Here is a 16634-nt window from a genome sequence, read left to right as displayed (position 1 = left end):
CGGAACGTATCTTTCGGCCCACCGGAGAATGTGCGCGACTTCCATCGCTGCGGCCGAGCTCCGTGTGCCCCCTTGATGATTGACGTACGCCACGGCCGTGGCGTTGTCGGACTGGATCCTGACCGGTCGGTCCTGCCGATCCCGAGACCACTTGGAGAGGCACAGCCGGATCGCTTGGAGCTCCAGGACATTGATCGGCAGGCGGGAATCCTTTTGAGTCCAGCGCCCCTGGGCTGACTGGACACCCCAGACACCCCCCAGCCGGAGAGGCTGGCATCCATCGTGACCACTGTCCAATGGCACGGCAGAAACGATTTTCCGGTCCGGAGATGTCAACCACCACACTAGGGAGGACCTGACCAGGCGACTCACCCGAATCTGGTAATCCAGAGACGAGGGGAGCTTGTCCCAACGTGATAGAATGCCTTTCTGTAACACTCGAGTGTGGAATTGAGCATACGGAACTGCCTCGAACGAGGCCACCATCAGACCCAGAACTCGCATGCAAAAGCGAAGCGACGACCACTCCTGGGTTTTCGCCAACCGCTAAACCGCAGATTGCAGCGTCTGTAATTTCTCCGTTGGGAGAAAAACCCTCGTCTCTGAGGAATCCAGGACCAACCCCAGGTATTCCAACCGCTGAGACGGTACCAGAACCGACTTCTGGACATTTAATAGCCAACCGAACTCTCGGAGGGCCTGACAGGTGATACACGTCCTCTTCTAACTCTGAGCTTGAGGAAGCTCTCAGAAGAAGGTCGTGCAGGTATCCTACGATAGTGATTCCGCGCTGCCTCAGCAGGGCCAGAATCGGAGCGAGCACCTTGGTGAAAACTTGTGGTGCCGAGGCCAGGCCGAACGGGAGGGCCACAAATTGAAAGTGGTCCTCTCCGACTGCAAAACGCAGAAATCTCTGGTGTTTTGCGCATATGGGGATATGCAAGTACGCGTCCTTGATAGGATGCCAGAAAATCCCCCTAATGGACCACCGCCACTACTGAGCGAATCGACTCCATCCTGAATTTTTGTATTTTGACAAAACAATTGAGGGCCTTGAGGTCCAGGATTGGACGGACCCCTTCCTTCTTGGGGACTACAAACAGATTGGAGTAAAACCACTGGAACCGTTCCGCTGAGGGAACCGGTACAATCACTCCCCTGACCAGCATGTCCTAAACAGCCCCTGACAGGGCCACCCGGCGTTCCGGAGGAAGTTGGAGGTTGGAAGGAAAAAATCTGTTTGGGGGACAAGAGAGAGAAACTCTATCTTGTACCCCGAGGCAACCACTTCGCAAACCCAACGGTCGGACAGGAGACACCTACACCGATCTGCGAATTCGCGAAGCCTGCCCCCCACCCGAGACCCGGGCGGGGGCAGACCTTCATGCGGAAGCAGGCTTGTCCGCAGGCTTGTTGGGCTTGCGGTACAAGGTGCGCTTCTGTCCCGCAGCGGGGGCCTTAGCACCTTGCGGTTCTTTTGGGGTAGTAAAGGAGGGTCCTTGCTTGCGGCGAGGCTCCTTACCCTTCCCAGACTGTGGGAGCAGGGTGCTCTTACCACCTGTGGCATCCTTAATGATGTCATCCAGGGATGCCCCAAAAAGCCGTTCACCCTTAAAGGGCAAATCCACCAAAGCCTTCTTAGAGGACTGGTCTGCCAACCAGCATTTCAGCCACACAAGGTGGCGCAATACCACCGCATAGGCGGAAGCTCTGGAAAGCAAGGGGATCGTGTCCATGGCCGACTCACAGACCCTTTCAGTCAGAGTCTGTGCCACCAGGGTCCCTGCCAGAACCGGCCTTACCGCTGAACCCACAACAATGAATAGGGAGTGGGCGACAGCCTCCACTCTCCTATCAGCAGGGTCCTTAACCACTTCCAGACCGCTGTACGACTATATACGGCCTAACTTTAAAGATACATATCTGCTGCCACAACCGAGGTATCTATCTTTACTGTCAGCGGTTCTGGTAACGATAACGGCGGTCTCCGCGGCGGATTTGCCGCGAGATCGCCGTTAGCTGTGGCGGGAGAGGGCCCCCCCTCCCGCCGCTCTCCCGCGCCCTCCGCCGCTTACCGGAGCCGTCGGTAGCGGCGGAGGAGATCGCGACCGTTCGGGAGCTGAGCGGGGATGAGACTGAAGGAAAAATCTCCTTCGCCCGTCCCCATAGCTCGGCTGGGCGGAAGGGACGTCAAAACGTCAGTCCCGCCCAGCCTCTTAAAGAAACATTTTTTTTTTGTCATTTGAAAAAATGACATTTTCCAATTTTTTTTTTTTTTTTTGCATTTTAGTCTAAATATAAGATCTGAGGTCTTTTTGACCCCAGATCTCATATTTAAGAGGACCTGTCATGCTTTATTCTATTACAAGGGATGTTTACATTCCTTGTAATAGGAATAAAAGTGATCATTTTTTTTTTTTTCCAGTGTAAAAAATAATAAAATAAATAAAAATAAATAAGAAAAAAAAAAAAAAAATTTTAAAGCGCCCCGTCGAGCTTGTGCGCAGAAGCGAACGCATACGTGAGTAGCGCCCGCATATGAAAACGGTGTTCAAACGACACAAGTGAGGTATCGCCGCGATCGTTAGAGCGAGAGCAATAATTAAAGCCCTAGGCCTACTCTGTAACTAAAAAAATGCAACCTATAGAATTTTTTAAACGTCGCCTATCGAGATTTTTAAGGGTAAAAGTTTGACGCCATGCCACGAGCGGGCGCAATTTGTAAGCGTGACATGTTGGGTACCATTTTACTCGGCGTAACATTATCTTTCACAATATATAAAAAAATTGGGCCAAATTTATTGCCGACTTATTTTTTAATTCAAAAAAGAGATTTTTTTCCAAAAAAAGTGCGCTTGTAGGACCGCTGCGCAAATATGGTATGACAAAAAGTATTGCAATGATCGCCATTTTATTCTCTAGGGTATTAGAAAAAAATAAAATATATAATGTTTGTGGGTTTTAAGTAATTTTCTAGCAAAAAAAACTGTTTTAGTCTTGTAAACACCAAATCTGAAAAACACCCAAAGTAGAGAAGTGGTTAAATGCAGGAGCCCCTTCCACAGGCAACGTGGTGGCCTTGCTCAGTCTGGACACGGGAGGTTCCACTGACGGAGGAGAGACCCACTTTTTCAAAAAGTCCTCCTCAAGGGGGTAACGGGTTGCAAAGTTTTTTGGAACAGTAAAAACTTTTTGAGGTGTATTCCATTCCTTGTACAACATACTGTCCAAATAAGGAACACAAGGAAACACTTTAGCGGTGCGTGGCGGTTTGCGGAAACCCAAAAGAGACTGGCACGTCAGGTGCCTCCGCCACCTCCTCAAGTTTCAGAGTATCACGTACAGCAGAACTAAGAGCTCCAACAAATTCCTTGTCAGCAACTGACCCTGAAGCAGAGTCATCCTCACTGTCCGCGTGGGTTAAACCCGCAGCCTCTGACACTACAGAACCAGAGGCAGCAATAGCATGGTCCGACTCTGCGTCAGACATCCCCATAAGCAGGCTCAGGGAGGGGGCGCTTTTTACCCCCCTTCTGGGCACTAGCAGCTTCAAACCTGGCGAGAAAAGACTCCAGGACAACCGACATTGCCTCAACAGATGTGGCAGGGGGAGGGGCGTCAAGGGTTAACTCAGGCATTGTTTGGGAAGAAGAACCTGGTTCAGGCTCCATAATGCCCCAGCACTGTGTCACCCTCACTGCAAAGCAGAAAAAAAAAAAAACACTGGACACCTCCTGGCTGCTACTACAGAGTATGGGGGCCCCCTGGGAACTCACCACCCCTCCCGGTGCAGCGCGGTCTGAGAGAGCCTGTGCGTCTGTCTCCTCAGGCAGATTCACTGTCTTTTTGCAGCGATAAAACGGCCACACGAGGCCAAACGAATTTCAAGATGGCTGCCGAATGTGTAAAAAAACAGCCTAGGACCACAAGAAAACGGCCGCCGAGCTATATAAAGCGCGACTTCGGCAAAATTGGCGGCCGTTGCGCATTTTAAAAGACAGTGACACAGCAAAACAGCATAGCACAAAATTCACATCCCAGCACACAAAAAGCCCTGTAGTGAACACACACAGCCCCCTGCAGTGAACACACACAACCCCCGCTACGCACACAGGTCCAGGTGTATAGGAGACCCCAGAAAACCCCCCCTCACAGCCGTCACCCAAATGGGAAAGGAGGGAGAGGAAATAAGGGAGAGAGGAAAGCAGGGCAAGCCCTCAGTCGACCTCCCAGGGGAAAATTCCAGCCATACCCTCTTACCTGAGCAAGGGGCCACTACTTACCCGTCCTGCGACCACCGGCTGGAGGTATCCCAGACAGAACCAACGTCCGCTAAACGGCATGGCTGTCGGCCAGACACACTGTGACAAAGCCATAAAAGACCGGTCATATGTGTGCCCTAGAACAAGATGTTCCCCGGCCGCCCCTGAAGCAACGGGGCCTGTCGTGGACGTCCCAAAGCTGAGCCGAGGGCTGGCACATGCTCGATGGCCGAACATGAGGGGACTACAAGAGTCAAGACCCAGCCTGTCACCCAGTCGGCTGTTGATAGAAGAATCACAGGATTCAAAAATGCAGGAACAAAATAATAAAAAGTGAGAAAAATCGCAAGAAAAAAATCTCCAGAGTACAGGACTCCAGAGTGCCTGACCTCTCCTGTCGTTAGGCAGAAAAAAACTGAGGCTGCTAGAGCAGTGTGTGGGTTATGCACGGGGAGCCACGCCCCCTGGGAAAGGTTGTTAACGTATTAAGTGTTGTAAATTCTGCCTAAACTCTCCTGGAAGGAAGATGCATAACCCTACTGTCAAAGGATGCTGTGTCCGTCCATGAACGGAAGAGAAAAGCATACAGCACCCCACAGCAGCCGCAGCCCCAGGTAGGATGGAGCCCCCCAGGCGGATCCCCCACCTCACGGCCACCACCCAGAATGCGGGGAAGGAGGGAGAGGAAGGGAGAGAGGAAAGCAGGGCAGACCCTCGATCGACCTCCCCGGGAATGCACCAGAACCACCCTGCTAAGGCAAGGGGAAACTACTTACCCATCCTGCGACCACCGGCTGGAGGCATTCCAGACAGATCCAACGTCTGCAGTAGTTACGACATGGCTGTCGGCCCGGCACACTGCGACTCGGCCATAGAGACCGGTCATATGTGTGCCCTGGAGCGTATAGCTCACCGGCCACCCCTGGAGCAACGGGGCATGTCGTAGACGGCCCAGCGCGTAGCTAAAGGCCCGGCACACGCTCGACGGCCGAACATGGGGGGGGGGGGGGGACTACAAGGATCGAGGATCCAGCCTGTCACCCAGTCGGCAGTTGATTGAAGATTGCAGGATCCAAAAAATGCAGGAAAAACTAAAATAAAAGCAAAAAAAAAAAAACCTCGAGAGCACATGGGCCCAGATGAGCCATGACTTCTCATGCTAGGCAGAAAAAAACTGGGGCTGCATGATGCAGAGAGGGATGTACCCGGGGGACCCGCCCCCTGGGAGGTGCTATAGTGCTGTTTTTTCTGCCTAGTCATCTCCTGAAAGGAAGGTAGATAACCCTAAAGTCAATTGCTGCTGTGTCCGTCCATGAACCGAAGAGAAATTTCCCTCTCCTTGCGGGCCAATAGCAATCAAGATGCCCCTTATATAGGCCTTATGGGTCTCCCATACTGTCGCTTCCGATACCTCATTTGATTAATTTGCAATAAACCTTGCTTATTCTACATACATCTTTTTTAATTTCTGGTATCCTCAATTTCATTAAAACTGGGGAATGATCTGATCTTTATGTTCTCAATCTTCAATCTTTTTACTTTAAACCTGGATCTTTGCGGTATCCTGACATTGACACCCTGTGTCCTCAGCAAGTCCAGCAACAGGGTCAGGAGCTTTGTGAACCCTCGGGGGCTGCGGCCAGCCCAAAGGGCAACACCACAAAATTAACATGACAATTTTTTACTGCAATCACGGAAACCTTTGATGAGTCGGGAAAGACTGGCACATGAAGATATGCGTCGTTGACTATAGACACCCAAAACCTACCTCTGGCAGAGAGGCCATTACTGATTGGACCAAACCCATCTGAAACAGGACAAACGTTAAGAAATTTGTCTAGTGCCTTGACAGCCAAGATAGGCCATGTCCCTATTTGGTCTTGGGGCCACTACGGCCAACAGCTTTACAATGAGCTCAGAACTTCTGCTCCAAAAGCAAATGCAAGGCCAAAGGCTGATAACTCTGCGGCAGACCCAGGAGGTCCCAAAGAGGCAAACTTAACCTACCAGGGTCAACCTGAGACTGCCCTAGCATCCTGCGCTACCCATCTGAGAGCTCTTAAATAAGCAAGGGCGGGGCGACCCCGCCCTACTCTGACGCAACGAGGGTTTCTGGTGGTTTCCCCATAGCGTCACGGGTGACCCGTCCCCCTCTGACGCAACAGGGGCTTCCCATGTCGCGTCAGAGGGAGGTAGGGTCACCCATCCAATTCACGGGTGGCGCAGCCCTCGGCTATTTAAGAGCCGTTAGATGGGTCACGCGTCATTCGGCCGGGCGCCTCCTATGGAAGCTATCATTCGTGGCGGTGGTCGTAGGATTACAGCGATGGTATTTTTTTTATTAAAAAAAGACTTGTCCCAAGCTGTGTGTTTTTTTTACCTTTTTTGTCACTTTTTTGGGTGAAATGGTAGGGGTACAATGTACCCTGTTACCAATTGACATGGGGGGGCCGGCATCTGGAAGTCCCCTTTGTTAAAGGGGGCTTGCAGATTTCGATAAGCCCCCCCGCCTGCAGACCCCCACAACCCTGGGCAAGGGTTATGGGGATGAGGCCCTTGTCCCCATCAACATGGGGATATCCTCCCAATTTTGAGGGCATGTGGTCTGGTACGATCCTGCCAGGCTGCGTGCTCGGATAAGGGTCTGGTATGGATTTTTGGGGGGAACCCCACACCATTTTTTATTTTTGGCACGGGGTTCCCATTAAAATCCAGACCAGACCTGAACGGCCTGGTAATGGAATTTGGGGGGACCCCCGCGCATTTTTTTTTTGGTTCGGGGTTCCCCTTAAATATTCATACCAGAACCAAAGGGCCTGGTAATAGACTGGGGGGGGGGCCATGTCGGGTTTTTTTTTCAATGACTTATCTATATTGCCGGACCCGGCAATTCATTATAGCCACAAGTAGTTTTAAATGACTTTTTCCCCTTTAGAAATGTCATTTTTTGCAGGGACTTTTTGAAGCATGGGAAACATGCGCTACTTTACAGGCATACGATAGACACCCCCCCCCAGGTATGAAATTTAAAGGAATATTTCACTTTTATTTTTCACTTTAAACATTATTAAAATCACTGCTCCCAAAAAAACGTTGGTTTTTAAAACTTTTTTTGCATTGATACATGTCCCCTGGGGCAGGACCCAGGTCCCCAAACACTTTATGACAATAAATTGAATATTAACCTTTAAAATTGGCACTTTTGATTTCTCCCATAGACTTTTAAAGGGTGTTCCTCGGCTTACGAATTTGCTGCGAACACCCCAAATTGTTCGCTATTCGACGAACAGCCAATGTTCGAGTCAAACTCATGTTTGACTCGAACATAAAGCTCATCCCTAGTTGTGAGGCTAGGTAGCATAGTCTAACATTGGGACAATCAACCCTCTAGCATCCTTCTGGTATTGCATGGACAGTGCACTGAGCTGTATGTGTGCTGAATGGTATTTCTTGATATGTGCATTCTGTGTGCAGGCCAACTAATCGATTATAAAATCGATCAATTCGATGTTTCAGTTCTATATACAATTAAGGCAGAAAATAAAAGCAAAACAACTTTAATCCAGTCTATCTAATTTATGGACATCAGTTCTATAGGTAAACACTTACCTCTAAGAAGAGAAGAAATCTTTACAGGGGATACAGACAATAAAGATTTGCTGGGAGAAGAATAGTAATCACATATTCCTCTAGCAAATTTTTCAGCATCATCTCTGGAATGGAAGGCCTTAAAACGTGACCCCTTGAGCATTTTCACAACCTGAAGTACTTCCTTCTTGTTCGTATAAATGTGCACATTATCTTTATTAAAAACAAAAAAAAATAATAAAAAGGTTACTTTTTTTAAATAAGGAAAAAAAGCCAAATATTCGACTACCTGTAAGATGCATATCTTGGAGTACATTACAGGACAAAAAGTATTCATAAATCCTGGGTTATAGGCTCAGGCTATTGGACACCGACAAAGCTTGCAAAGACAATGCAGAGTAACCACGGAATGAAAAGAGGGTGGCCTGTGTCATTTACTATACTCCAAGATATGCAATTTACAGGCAAGTCAAAATTCCTAAACCACACAGTACAGGACACAGGCAAAGTATTCAAATACCTTGTATGAAAAGGGTGGACAACTAGGCAAACAGAACTGAGTGCTACTGCAAGAAACTTGCATCTGAAAGCACTGCAATTCCACGTGGTAACATTTAAAAAATAAAAAGTAGTATATAAAAAAAAAAAAAAAAAAAGGAAGAAGGAGGCAGGCTTACAAACCTGGGCTTCAGAAGCCTGGTGCAAGGAAGCCTAGAAATCTTTAACTGTTCTGATGGGCTGGATGCATAAAAAGCACAGGAGATTTGTCTTAAGAGTGAAAGCTCTAGCAATTAGATTTCTCAGACTCCTAATTATTAATCTGTTACTCTGCACCAAAAAAAAAAAAAAATAAAACTAAAAAATAAAACCATGCCCCAGGAAGCATCCCGTCTGTGGAACGCATGCCACTTCCAACACCTAGTGCAGGTTTATGTAGACACCAAAAACAAAGGAGTGCAATATTCATGTACACTTTTACCCCAATAAAATAAATGGTCTTGTGCAATGAATGTTTGTCCTTGGAATGGATTCCCCTGAGTGGTGCTACATAATTAGGAGGAGGAATCAGCTTTAAGATATCAGGCGCTATGTAGATGGACAAGTACACGGGCCTTCCCCAAAAGCGCAGCGTGACCAATCTAGCAATAGTGGGTCAAAATATTGTGGCGAGTGTCTGTCCATGTTGGAACACTTGAGGCACTTTTGGGAAGTAGAGCAGGTGTTGCACTTGTCTATAGGCGCACCAGCACTCTTTTGCAAATCACATGTAGCACATAACAGGACTTTATTGTTTGTGTGTTATTTTTTCTCAGATTTTACAAATAAAGGACTGAGTATTGTGTGTACGGCATGATATAATTTATCACAGTTTCATCATTGCAGCAGAGAGTTTTATTCCAAGATCACTCCTATATCCTAAAACCTAGGCTTTAAACAGCAATGCAGGTAAAGTCAAAAGATGGAACAGAAGTCCCAAAGACAACAGGTCTGGACTGTTGGCAAAAGGCCACGGGTCATCCGTGTACCATATTCTTCTGGGCCAATCTGCTACAATGAGGGGGAAGCATAAACTAGTCTGAATTGAGTCCAGAGATTTATCAGGGCATTTGAAGCCATTGCTATAGTTGTGGCATAAAATAGAGGTGGTTTGTTGAAGGATGTCTACATCCAGAGTCCCTAATATTTTTACATATCAGATTGAAAAGGTCTGGGTAAAGAGCCCATTCCCCTTAATCCAGACAGTGGCAACTGAGGTAGTGCACTTTCCAGGTAGCCACTAATGATGTGGACTGCAGATTGCTCAAAAGTGAGTTTGTCTGATTAACCAACTTCCTTCCTTCAAGGCTGCATGACTTGTGGTGCCCTCTTGATGGCTGATGTAGGCCACAGCTGTGGCATTGTCTGCCTGCACAACAATTGGGTGTCCTGGCAGAAGGCAGGCCCAGTGTTCAAGCCATTCATATGGGACTGGAACACTCTTCCCCAGCTGGAAAGACTGGCACCTAACATATGTCTACGTATGTAGACAGGGATATTGTGGCCAGGGAGCAGAGGGTGGGGCAAAAACGCAGCGTTAATAGTACGAGAACCCCTTCTAGCAAGCAGCTTGCTGGGGCTAAAAGGCAGGATAAGCCAGGAGCACTGATGGAGGATCCCAGAAGAGGAGGATCAGGACAGCTTTGTGCAAAACCATTGAGCAGTATGACGCGTTTTATTTTAGGAAAAATAAATAAAAAATCCTAAAATAAAATCATTACTAAGTCCAGAATAGGATGCATACCTCTACTGGGCTTTGGTACTTTAAGCAGGTCTGAATATAATCCTTTGAGTGTGGAGAATAGGGCACTCTGGATAACAAGGAGACTTTAAACCACCTCAACCCCTATCTACCCAGGCCATTTTCAGCTTTCAGTGCTGTCACATTTTGAATGACAATTGTGCAGTCATGCAACACTGTACCCAAATAATTTTTTTCATCACATAAATAGAGCTTTCTTTTGGTGGTATCTAATCACCACTGGATTTTTATTTTACAAAAAAAAAGACCAAGAATTTTGAATAAAAAAAAAAAGTTTTATTTACAACTATTTACTGACAGAAACTAAATAATTCCCCCCCCCCCTTCACTGATGAGGCAGGACCAATATGCCGCACTGATGAGGGACCGCACTGGTGGGCACATATTGGTGGCACCGATGGGGCTTTCCTGTCATCTGGGCACTGATGATCAGTGTCCCGATCACTTGCCCAGGTCTCCCCTGCGAGGAGATGCTACTGATAGGCAATCCTCGCCACACACTCTGTCAGTGTTAGGAGAGGAGAGCCGATTCATGGCACTTCCGTATTTACATGTGACCGGCTGAAATTGGATACAGCCATTCACATGGTTAAAAAGCCACGGTGCAGTGGAGGGGAGTGGCGAAAGATGGTGGAGTAGAGACACACACGCTCCGTCCCAACCCGACTAAACAAGTGAGATGTGAAATCCAGCTATAGCGCAATTATAGCCTGCCCAGAGTTGCCTTACTGGTAGCCTTGGAATGAAGAAAAAGGTTAAGGAGGTTAAACTACCTGGTGCAAGTTCTTCGAAAGCACCGTCCCAGCCGGAGATTCAGCGGTTCTTCCCTCGGACGCGGTCGGCTACCACCAGAAACCGCGAGACTGACGGGCAGGAAGCCAGATGAACCAGCAGTTCCCCCGTCACTCCTGCGCTGCCAGTGATGTTGATCTCCAGAGAGTTAGGAGGAAAGAGCGAGGGGGTGCAACAGAGCGGACGGGGGTGGGGTTTGAGGTTTTGCCGCATACAGAGCCATGCTCAGAACGGGAGTCGGAGCTGAGCACCTTGAAGACTCTGTTGCAATCCCTCCCAACACGGGCCGATATGGAGTCATTGGTTATGCGCCTGGAGGAATCCCATTGTAAAGACTTGGAGATTGTGCGGGAGGAGGTCCAGCAGCTGACAGATAAGTTGGAAAATGATGAGGAGTTGTTGGCTCGATTGGATGAACGTATAACTGGTATAGGACAGACATATATGTTAAAGTCCTCTCGGGTTGACCCCATACAGCTTAGGCTGGAGGAAATGGAGGACCGTAACAGGCGCAAGAACTTGAGGTTCAGGGGGGTTCCCGAAACAGTGGAGAGGGAGGCATTACAACCAACTATATCTGCAATATGCCACCAATTGGCTACCCCCCACCCAGGTCTTTGAATTTGAAAGGCTACATAGATCATTGGGTCCTCGCTCAACAAATCTGAAAAGGCCTAGAGATATAATTTGATGTTTCCACCGCATGGGAGGCGGGAGAAATTGTGTTTGAAGGGTCTCGGATAAAAATCCTCCCAGACCTATTCCGGGCTACTCTACAACGAAGAGCCATGTTGCGCCCTTTATTGGACAAAATTAGGGGTCTGGGTGGGACTGTCGGTGGGGATACCTGATCTCCCTAACAATTAGGAAGGAGGCACGGACATTTATTTTACAGCAACCTACGGACTTTCTGACCTGTTTAAATTTCTAGAAATAGAACCATTTGAAGTCCCGGATTGGCTACAACATTTACCAGGGCCAAGAAGAGTAATGTCCCAACAGGAATAAAAGAAAGAAAATAAAATGAAGTATAGAAGGAGAAGAGAGAGAGGAGAGGGGGAGACCTGGAGAGATTTGAAGCCCATTAGGAAATAAGCGATGGACTAGAAGGTGTAATGGATAGGCCTCCATTACTAAGTACTAAGACGTACACAAGTCGGATCTAGCCCAGCTTCAGGCGTATCTTGTTTTGTAGATACAAAACAAAGATACGCCGAAGCAACCTAGAAGTTACGCGGCGTATCAATAGATACGCCAGCGTAACTGCTTCGTGGATCTGGCCCAATATGAATATTAGACGCATTTAAGGTGCGATAGGCCGCTTGGATGTAAAGGACACAGGTTAATTATTTTAACCTAGCAAAACCTAAGGTACTGAGTAAAGGGTGGAAAGAGATATCTACCGCTATAGGGTAGACCTTGAGAAGCCTAAGTTATAAGGATGAGTGGATGGGGTGGGGAGGGGGGGGTGATATGGTGATACGATGGAAGGGGGAGGTGGAGAAGGGGTCCTTTGAGATGGAGGGGGGAAAGTCGGGCACAGAAGGGAGCAAGAGATGGTGTTGGTTTTCCCCCTGCCCACACTCTCTTTTTAAAAAGTATAAAGCAACTTGGGCTGTGGTATATGTATACTGAGGGGGTTTTTTTTATTTCTTTTTTCAGAATTAGGAGGAAGAAAATGTGAAAAGGCTGGAAAGATTGGAAATTAGAAGAATATAGTCGGGGGGGAAGATGGAGTCTCAGGCCCCGTACACACGACCGAGTTTCTCGGCAGAATTCAGCCAGAAACTCGATCGGAGCTGGATTCTGCCGAGAAACTCGGTCGTGTGTACACTTTTCACCGAGGAAGCCGACGAGGAACTCGTCGGGCCAAATAGAGAACATGTTCTCTATTTCCTCGTTGTTCAATGAGGAAAGTTGGCTCGCCGAGATCCTCGGTGGCTTCAACACAGAATTCGACGAGGAACTCGATGCGTTTGGCACGTCGAGTTCCTCGAAAATGTGTACGGGGCCTGAGAGGGAGCCAATAAGCCTATATTAGTCACCCACCCCCCCAATTACAATGGGGATCGAAAGTTTGGGCACCCCAGGTAAAAATGTGTATTAATGTGCATAACGAAACCAAGGAAAGATGGAAAAATCTCCAAAAGGCATCAAAATACAGATTAGACATTCTCATATGTCAAAAAAAGTTAGATTTTATTTCCATCATTTACACTTTCAAAATGACAGAAAACAAAAAAATTACATCTGCAAAAGTTTGGGCACCCTGCAGAATTTATAGCATGCACTGCCACCTTTGCAAAGCTGAGACCTGCCAGTGTCATGGATTGTTCTCAACCATCGTCTGGGAAGACCAGGTGATGTCAATCTCAAAGGTTTTAAATGCCCAGACTCATCTGACCTTGCCCCAACAATCAGCACCATGGGTTCTTCTAAGCAGTTGTCTAGAAAACTGAAACTGAAAATAGTTGATGCTCACAAAGCTGGAGAAGGCTATAAGAAGATAGCAAAGCGTTTTCAGATGTCAATATTTATAGGAGGGGTTTTTTTTTCTTCTTCTCTCTTTCCTCGAGATGGAGGGATTAAAAGTAACTTCCCTGAATGCTAAAGGACTCAATGTCCCAGAAAAACGAAGGATGATGTTGAGACCTAAGGCGGTGGGGGACGGATGTGGCTTATGTACAGGAGACACACTTCAGGGCAGGGGAACTACCATTTCTCCAGAACCGATTTTTTCCATGTGTATACCATGCGATGAACCAGGAGGCAAAAATCCAAAGTAGTATCAATTTTGATCTCTAACCGAGTGACCTGGTCACTACTAGATAAACGCCTGGATCCTAATGGTAGGTTTCTTTTCCTGAAGGGTTGAACTGGAGTTGAAGTGACCCTGGCCACGCTGTATGCACCAAATATACACCAAGACGTATTTATTAAAAAAGTCCTCACAGAACTGGTCGATTTTTCAGAGGGTAAGCCGATTCTGGGGGGAGACATTAATATCTCTCTGGACCCCAGAATAGATATGTCCTCAGGGACATCTTCGACCCAAGGGAATATCAGAAGGTGTATACTGCGGAAATTGCATGAAGCACAGTTAGTGGATGTTTGGAGGATTTTACATGCGCAGGAAAGGGATTACACCTTTTTCTCCAACCCACATAAAGTAAACACAGAGCTCCATGTCCTGTCAGGGAGAGGAAACAGATGCTGTGTCCCTTGTACATAGGGACACAGCATCGGTCACCTCCCCCAGTCATTCCCCCTCCCCCCACAGTAAGAATCACTCCCAGGATACACATTTAACCCCTTCCTCGCCCCCTAGTGTTAACCCCTTCTCTGCCAGTCACATCTATACAGTAATCAATGCATTTTTATAGCACGGTTCGCTGTATTAATGTGAATGGTCCCAAAAATGTGTCAAAAGTGTCCGCCGCAATATCGCAGTCCTGCCAAAATTCGTATTGCTAGTAAAAAAAAAAAAAATATATAAAAAAAGTCAGAATTCTATCCCCTATTTTGTAGCCACTATAACTTTTGCACAAACCAATCACTATACGCTTATTGCGATTTTTTATTTTTTACCAAAAATATGTAGAATACGTATCGGCCTAAACTGAAAAAAAAAAAAAGTTTAAAAAAAAAGTAAAAAAAAATATATAAATACTGCCACTTGAAAAAAAGTATCGGTACTTGTACTCGGTCTCAAAAAAGTGGTATCGGGACAACCCTAGATGGCAGTCCCAGATATAGTAAAATACTATCGAGCAACGCATTTGACAAGGTTGGTGGATTGGTGCAGACATGGGGAGTTCAAACGTTGGGTGGACATGGAGCAGCAGATTAGCCCTTTACCTCTATCTAGAGCACCTTGGTGTTATGTAGCACTACCTATCTATCTCAAGAAACACCCTACAATAGGACCTACGTTACAAATTACAGCAAAGATATGCCGGAATCAGAAATTTTCATCAGATCAAATCACCATTGTTACTCATAATAGGAAACCCTAATTTCAAACCAGTTTTGGAAACAGGAACATTCAAGGGGCTTAGAGAGAAGGGCCTTTATCAGGTCTCACTTTTTACAGTCAGGATATTGGCCTTCCATTGGTGACCTGACAGAGGCAAGGGGCCTTTTTGAGCTTAAACTCTGGCAGGCGCTTCAAGTAAGCCATTTTTTGAGATCGTTGGGGTCGGCAATGGAATTCCAACGGCAACTGACTGTATTCGAAATATACTGTAGTGAGGAGGAACCACTCCCGTGAGTGGTATCTAAGATGTATGGGTTGTTGAACACACCCCCGGAAGATTTTGTGATGCCAGGTATTAGTAAATGGGAAAAGGACCTGGAGAGGACTTTTAATCCAATCCAACGTAAACAAATAATCTTTTTGACATTGAATTCCTCGGTCTGTACAAAGAACCAGGAATCCAATTATAAATTTCTCACACAATGGTATTACACTCCAGTAAGGCTTCATACATTTGCTAAGGAAACCTTGGAATGTTGCTGGAGATGTGGGGTAGAGCAAGGAACACTCTTGCATATATTTTGGTCCTGTGAAAAAATTAGACACTATTGGGTGGAGGTTCGGAGAATATCCCAAAAATTCACAGAACATTTGATTCCAGATGACCCTACCTTCTTTTTGCTTCATTGCTCACAGATCCCGGTTCAGAAGTATAAGAAATCAGTAGTGTGTCATTTGATTAATGCGGCAAACACCCTGCGGTGGAGAGACTCTAGACCCCCCTCCATCGCGGGATGGGCTTAATAGAACCCGGGAGATAGGAGCTATGGAGGATCTGGGACCACATAAATTCAGGAGCCCTAAATTTTGGGGGGGGGGTTTGGTTTAAGGGATAAGAGGTTAATGTAAGAAGGAGAGAAGGATACAAATGGAATTCAAGGGGATATATAAAGCATAGATATGGTGGTTGAATATGTTGACCGGACTGATTGAAGTAGGGGGAACAGGTAAAAATGTGCATATAGATGTGTTTTCATTTGTAAATGATGGACGGTGAATTTTATGGAACATGTATTCTCTTTTGTATGTCTCTTTTCCTTTTTTTGATAAAATAAAAGATAAGTAAAAAAAAAAAAGCCACGGTGCAACACAACAACGCCACGATCACAGCACTGCGTGCCCCTGTGACAGCGGCCATTCTGGGGCTCCGTCATATGACGTTCTCCCAGAACAAGAGCCGCACCATCCCTCCGTCATTTGACAGTGGGCAGGCAGCAAGTCGTTAACATTACATGATATGAATGGATCTTGAAATGTGATTAAGGCACCACAGCAGCACTTCAGAAGAAGGAAGCACACTCTATCGGAAAAACAAAGAGAAGACGGTGCTGCTAAGTGCAGTAATAAAACACTGACAAGGAAGGGTTAAAAACACTTACAAAGATGAATAACAGGCATAATGTGGTTTGAATAAGGAGCAACTGGGCACACTCCGAAAACATGTCCTGACCACTGACGTCACTTACGGTTGCCTGCTTTCCATGCTGGCCCTGACAGGACGGCTCTCCATCCTGGATAAGAGACACAGTGTGTCCCACTGCTGGTCGGCTGAAACTTCCACCTGCAGCCTTTACTGCCTGTTTTTCAATTCCATCTTGTACGTATTTTTAACCCTTGTCATTAAAGTGCTTTATTACTGCACTTAGAAGTGCCTTCT

General features: G+C 46.8%; 1 protein-coding gene across 3 annotated transcripts in view; it reads right to left on the bottom strand.

Annotated features, from left to right (window-relative positions):
• ANKLE2 (ankyrin repeat and LEM domain containing 2) overlaps positions 1–16634 on the bottom strand; it is a 148054-nt gene that overhangs the window by 108248 nt on the left and 23172 nt on the right. For all 3 annotated transcript variants that reach the window (XM_040347805.1, XM_040347800.1, XM_040347801.1), the window contains exon 3: positions 7872–8063. In XM_040347805.1, the coding sequence (XP_040203739.1) occupies positions 7872–8063 (192 nt within the window). The remainder of the gene's footprint in view (positions 1–7871; positions 8064–16634) is intronic.

This window comes from Rana temporaria, chromosome 1, assembly GCF_905171775.1.
Source record: "Rana temporaria chromosome 1, aRanTem1.1, whole genome shotgun sequence".
NCBI lineage: Eukaryota > Metazoa > Chordata > Amphibia > Anura > Ranidae > Rana > Rana temporaria.
This window is presented reverse-complemented; position numbering and strand designations above follow the sequence as displayed.